Genomic DNA, 6521 nt, shown 5'->3' with positions numbered 1-6521 from the left:
CAAAAATAAGTGTTTATTATCTTTACAAGTATTGATTGTATGATGTATAAGATGTATGAAACAGTTTTGGATCTTTATTGTTTGTCTCGTATCGACCCTTCTCATAGTTTTTAATTGCAGATGAGCGTTTGGTTAATATGTTAATCGATTTATGCTCTGTAAACCTACGAGTTGAAAAGAGCGTTCGGGAAGAATATTGTGATCTATGCAGTTATTTGTACATTATAGTGAGGAAAATTTTTCAATGTGAATTACAAATAAAAGCCGAGAACATCGGTGAATTATTCGAGTTCATTTTCGTGGTGCTGGAATATAATGATATCAATTCATCGTAAGTATGGTTTTATATTATTTGATATTTTTGCTACTAAATATTAGTAATAGTGGCTTAAAAGGCTCATAGAGGTTCTTTTTCCAAATCATTGAAATACTGCAGTGTATTTTTTGGGTTTTCGATATTACTAGAAATCTCTAGTATCATTTTTTCATCATTTTTCAAAAGTTTTTTACAGGCTGTTACTGAATGAACTTAGTGAACAATTAGCATTTGCCCGACAACGTTATATTAAAAGTGAGGTATGCAAATGTATCTTTATGTCACAAACTTTGTATCACAAACACAAACTTTTTCCAAGAACTCAGTAATTTTTTCTTTTAATTTGGAGACATAAAAAATTCAGATGACAAAATATTTGCGAATGAGGGAGATGATGATTGTGGCACTAAAACAAATAATGGAGAAAGATAAAGGCAATATTTTGATTGCCAAGGTTATTCCAGAAACTGCAGAAGTGATAGAGGTTAGTTTTTAATTGAGTTTTAATGCTTGCTTCATTTTTATGAGAGACATTCACTGAACTACATAATTTATCATTACTTCTTTGTTGTAACTTATTGTTGCATTATTTTCGTGATGTAAGAATTTAGTTTTTTTATGGTTCAATGAAATTTTTCGTATTTGTAGAAAATGAGTGTGTTACAAATTTAGAAGGAAAGACTGCCTTTCATCGCTCAGTTTACATAGAGATTGATTTTTCACGAGCTGTAAATATAAAGTTAAAAGATGAAGAAAGGTGATTTAAGTAAAACCATTCTCAGCAATTCACAGTAGCGTTCAATGTTTATAGTAGTTAGACTTACATAATAGTTCGAATAGAATCATGTTCACTCACTTTGATTCTTTTATCGACAAATGAATCTTATTGTAACAATTCTAGAAATTAAATAAAATACTATGTGGTGTTTATTGCTAATACTAGGGGTTTAATCTTTATTTACTGCGATGAAATTTGTGGTTTCTTCATCTTAATTTTATTTAGATAATTGAAAATATTTCAAAGATGCCACATATTGGTAGAGAGGCTTTAGCTGCATTAATTTCACTCATTTCATCGTTTACTGAGCGTGTCGAAACGGGAGTAGACTTCTGGCTTGCTGTTATGTCATTACCATGGCTCCAAACAACGGTAGTATTTTCGTTTTGTTTAGTACAGATAATTGCATTGTTTTAGTGCTAAATTCCATACAAGCTGAAATGCAGATTTTTAAATTGTAATAAATATTTGATCTTATAAGCCATAGCATTGGAGACATCTTATAATATCAATTGTCGTAATCAGCCTTTATATAATGCTTATTAAAAAATCATATTCATATAAATGAAATCTGTAATTTGCAGGAGTTGGTTGCTGATCTGAAACATTTTGATCTAGCGTTACCAGCGTTATCACAAATTTACAAATTATCGTTACGTTGCAGTCAATATCTCTGTAAATTTTTTCATTCTTGTCCGAAATAGTTTCGAGCAGTAAGGAAGGGATAAAATAAAATATTCTGCAGTTTTCTAAGCCTTTTGAAATTTAAGTTATCTGATGCAAAAACTACAATGGAATTTAAATTTCAGCACCTGATATCAAAGCGAATACGATCCCAGCATTGGGTCATTTGAATGTTTGTCCGGAATGGCGTCGCAGAGTATACATCGCAGCTTTAACATCAATCGAAATATCATTACTGAGAACAGCTGTAGAACATTTTCCTACTTTCATTTTCTCAACAGGTTATTCTTTCAGAAACATTCTTTTATTTTCAAATAAAAGAAAGATTTCCATCTATAATCGGCGAATGACTGGTCGTTGGAAATTATTTATCTCATTTAATAGCGTGATATCTTACGATGATTATAACTGCTTATAAACTGCATATAAAAGGCCTATGATCCCATACGTTGAGCCATCTCACTGCTTTATTGATCCAGTAATTTTTTGAATTTTTATTTCGTCGAGTTAATGATCATTTATTTGGTTTTTTTAGTGACTAATAAGAATAATAAAGTCTCTGTGATAAATAAAATCATCTTTGGTAGAATTCATGATTTTTTTATTGTGCATTTCTGATCGTTGCAGACAGGAATGAATTCGAATTTCTTCTAAATCATGTGCTTTATCATGGAATGCACGCACTTCAAAATGATGATGAAACTGAATTGTGTCCTGCCGTTTTAAAAGTAAAGTGATTTTATGGTTTTTTATGTTGTTAGCAACTGTAATTCTTACTAGTGACTGTTCAAAATAAAGCAGTTTTGTGGAGATTCTGTGATCTCGATTAGACGTATCATACATAACGCTCATCACTGATAAGGAAGACTTTTTTGAATAACCATATAACTTTAGCAATCTAATTAGCTATGTGGGTTGTCCGACTATATTTATGTCTGATAATATAGTATATTATTTTTATAGTATCTTATTTAGGCGGTAGCAAGAACATTGTGTTTTGTTAGTATGGAGAAACGATTAGCCGATGATGAGATATGTATGATGTGTCGACGAAAACAAACTGCTAATCGAAATTTGGAAATTAACCTGGACAAAATTTTTGAACTTATAAAAAAAGCCATACATGGTAATAATGCGGCAAAATTAGGTTGCTCTGAGTTGTTGGCCTCATTGCTAAATCATATTTCCTTCACATTATTGAAAAGATATGAAACAGAAATGCTTTGTACATTGATTTTGATGAAAGAAACTGACGAAGATCTACGATCCGGATTTCAGTACGTTGTTTTCAACTTTTAATCATCCAGAATTATCATGAAGACTTCCAAATTTTTAAAAAATTATTCGCGATGGTTATGTGACATTTTCAAATCATAACGGTTATTTTAGAGGCCTTGAGCGAGATCCAAATAATGGTGTTCCTATGTTACAGAGAGCTTATCTCAGAGTGCATGGGAAGAAAAATAGAATGGGGGTGGTCATAGGTTACTTTGTTGAAACAGAACATGCTATATTGTGTGGTCGGACATTCCTGATGAAATACATAGTTGTTATTATAAACTGTTTTGAAATTGAAGAAAAAGGATACATTTTTCAGTTTTACAGATACAACGTAGATTTTTTTTCATCTTCAATTTTTTCTAATTTTTTAGCGGAACAAGTAAACATAGAAAACAGTTTAGATGGTGCTTAAAACCGATGATGGAACTGAAACTTGAAAGTGTTCAGAATGAAGTACTGCGAGTTATTGGTGATCTACAAAAATTGCCAAAGGCGTTCGATAATTTCAGATTACATGCAATATCCTGTTTGGTGTAAGTAGTAATTGAGCAAATTTTTAAGTTAACTGAGCCAGCTGGTTAAAAGTTTGCAGTGCTCTTGTTACTTCTTTTATGCTTTCGTCGTATATGCATACGTTCGATATCAAAATGCTATTTCCACTCTCTTCAATTTTTTTGGTTGCGGAAGCTTTGAAAATGTGGCAAAATAGAAAAAGAAAAGAAGGAGAAGAGAAAATGGATTGGGTGAAAGAAAGAAAATAGTATAATTTGGTTCATCACAAATGTTCATGGTGTTTTTATCGATATTAGGCGCCAGTGTTCCCATAATTTTCTTGATTTTCATGTTTCAAAAGGGTATTTTTCAGTAATTCGCAAAATGACAATCTTTTTCTGATGTGCTTAAATCAGCTTCTGAATATTGCAGTTGTACCTGATTATGCATTTATTGTCGCTGAAATCAAGCATGCTGTTGAGGTTAGTTGATTAAAATTTTATTTAATTTTTTTTGTACTTAGTTTCTGAATGTACAGTCTTTTTCGAAATATCGAGGTCTTGAAGTTTGTCAAAATTTCGGAAGTTTTTCATTATAGAAGTTACTTAAATTGCAGGATCGTATGGAAAAATACGCTCCTAATTTGCATCCTCGACAGTGGTTTCTTCGGAAAAAGAAATACATAATGGAAAGTCTTACCAAACGGATAATCTTCGAATATTCTGAAGGAACAAGGCCTCTAAAACGAGGTGAGATATATGAATTTTATTTGGAAAGTATCGTCGCTAAAAAATAAGTTGTAATAGTGTTTTCCTATGTAATTATGTACTGACATCTTCATTAACGGATGAATTTAGTTGTATTTTTAAGTTAGCTTCATATTTTAGCTTGTATTGCTTAACTTTTGTGTTTTACGGTGACTTATATTTGAATAATTATACAAAAATTTTCAATGATTTTTGAGGTAGTTTTTCGCAGTTTGTTGATGAAAGATTTGGAAGAAGTATCGAATACGCCTTAAGTGTTGTTGTTGAAGTATTTGATTTCTCGAGGGATGATATGGAAAGGTAAACAACTATCACTATATTCTGACGAGATTTCTGGAAGTGAAAAAAATAATGTAAAGTAATAAGACTAATTTTTTCGGGCCATCCATATCTGGCATAAATTTTGCTTAAGGGAGCAAAATTGTTGACTGTTCGCAAATTTTAAAATATAGTATCAAATTTAAAAATTACGTTTCATTCTCATTTCTTATCTCTTATAGTTTCATGCGAGATGGTTGTCCTGAAGTTGTTACTTCCCTTCTGCTGGATTGCATAGCAGAAAAGGAAAAAGTGCAAATGGCGTTGGATACTATCGCACGACTACGACGAATACAACCAGAAATATTGATGGAGGAATCTTTGCCGTTATTATTAGTCAAACATCTTTTAAAGGATTTATCCACTCAAGTTATGCAGAATGCTCTAAATTTTATTAGCGTTTATACAAAAGGAGGTTGCAATTGGGTATGTACTGATGGATCTGTCATTTACTTATTCTTAATCATCTTAACTAAAAGAGTACAGCAAAAGGATTCCTATTTCCTTTTAAAATAGTTCCGCTTTAGAATCTTGATTTTTAACTTGAAATTTTTGCTAAAATATTGACTTTCATTTTAATTCTTTTTTACTTTTAGTCTACACTGGTTTCAAAAAAAGCTTATGAATGTACTGTTTGTTTGCTGCAACATTTATCCGTTCATGAAGAGAAAGCAATAATGCATATTAAGAATTTGCATAAATTAACCTACGGTCGAAATTGTCCGTTCAGTTTTACCGCCTTCATTAGAGAAAGGTTTCTTTTTACAGTTTTTGTTTTTTCGCGAAAAAAAGATCGTTAGTAGTTGTTATTCTCACGAGTATTTCATGATTACTGTTGAAACAGTTGATTTTTGCCAGTTGTCAACGTTTTAGTTCTCATCCACTGAAAAAACTGTTTCCATTGGGTGAATGAGCAGTGGAAAAAAGTGATTACAGAAAATGGAAATGATATGTATGAGTAATTTAACTATCATTTGGTAACTGGATGGTGCACATCAATAGTCAATAATATCGTTTTAGGAAAATGTAGGTGTCTATAGATTTCAGTTCATATTTTTCAGTTATTCATATTTTTCAGTTATTTGGGAATTTTGTTACACTTTCGGCAAGCTGTCAATGATGATCGCTTCTATGACGAGCGACTGATACTAGCATCAAGTCTCTGTAAAGTAATGGCAATGATCAAAGTAGATGGCACCGATTTCCTTGATCAGGTTGATTTTTAAATGTTTACAAATGAGCAATAGTTTGAATAAATTGAATAGAAGGCAAGAATCTTACGAATGAAACAAGAATTAACAATTAGTGTGAATTCATATAATTTATAAATCGGATATGAAATGGATTTCAAATTTATGAGCATAATATAGAGGTGTTGCGAAATTTTTTGGGTTTTGCTTGCCAAATATAAAGTGGTAATGTAAATTTCAAATTTCAGACTGCTGATAAAATGTTAATTGTTTTGCGTGCTTTTACACCGTTAGGAATTATTGTCATCGAAATGTGGAAAGTTTATTTGAAAACTTTGTCAGATGAGGTGATTTTTCATGAATTCATTTCAAAATTAAACAGGAATAAATAAAAAGGTCTTGCTTAAGCACTGAAAACAGTTCAGTAGTTTTAGAAAAAGAACATCTTATCGTATGATCAGGGTTGTCTAATCTTTATGTAACTCTAAATATGCCGGATATCCGTATCTTCTTTTTTTTTTTTCGAAAAACCAAGCATCAAATCATTTGGTGCACTAATCTATAGCGTTGGAAACTCTGTAGCGAAATGGGTTTTTTTTCGTTAGGAGAAAATATTAGTCAAGTTATCGTTGGTTGGCATTTTTTAAACTTGGTAGACCGTTATGTAAAGGTATTTTTAATGCCAGTAGGCTTTA

At 31.4% G+C, this 6521-nt stretch overlaps 1 protein-coding gene across 1 annotated transcript in view; it reads left to right on the top strand.

The window, feature by feature from the left end:
• Positions 1–137: 137 nt before the first annotated feature.
• LOAG_16464 (hypothetical protein) overlaps positions 138–6521 on the top strand; it is a gene marked incomplete at its 5' end in the record, with an annotated part of 19374 nt that continues 12990 nt past the window's right edge. Inside the window, 16 exons of the mRNA XM_020449115.1 lie at positions 138–331; positions 513–576; positions 681–800; positions 1320–1466; positions 1679–1769; positions 1904–2059; positions 2406–2506; positions 2754–3055; positions 3461–3592; positions 3925–4033; positions 4168–4300; positions 4516–4618; positions 4819–5062; positions 5233–5390; positions 5715–5850; positions 6075–6173. Coding sequence (XP_020307429.1) covers positions 138–331; positions 513–576; positions 681–800; positions 1320–1466; positions 1679–1769; positions 1904–2059; positions 2406–2506; positions 2754–3055; positions 3461–3592; positions 3925–4033; positions 4168–4300; positions 4516–4618; positions 4819–5062; positions 5233–5390; positions 5715–5850; positions 6075–6173 — 2289 coding nt within the window. The remainder of the gene's footprint in view (positions 332–512; positions 577–680; positions 801–1319; positions 1467–1678; positions 1770–1903; positions 2060–2405; positions 2507–2753; positions 3056–3460; positions 3593–3924; positions 4034–4167; positions 4301–4515; positions 4619–4818; positions 5063–5232; positions 5391–5714; positions 5851–6074; positions 6174–6521) is intronic.

This window comes from Loa loa (assembly GCF_000183805.2).
Source record: "Loa loa unplaced genomic scaffold supercont3.4, whole genome shotgun sequence".
Classification (NCBI taxonomy): Eukaryota; Metazoa; Nematoda; class Chromadorea; order Rhabditida; family Onchocercidae; genus Loa; species Loa loa.
Note: the sequence above shows the minus strand (reverse complement) of the source record. Positions and strands in the feature narration are given on the sequence as shown.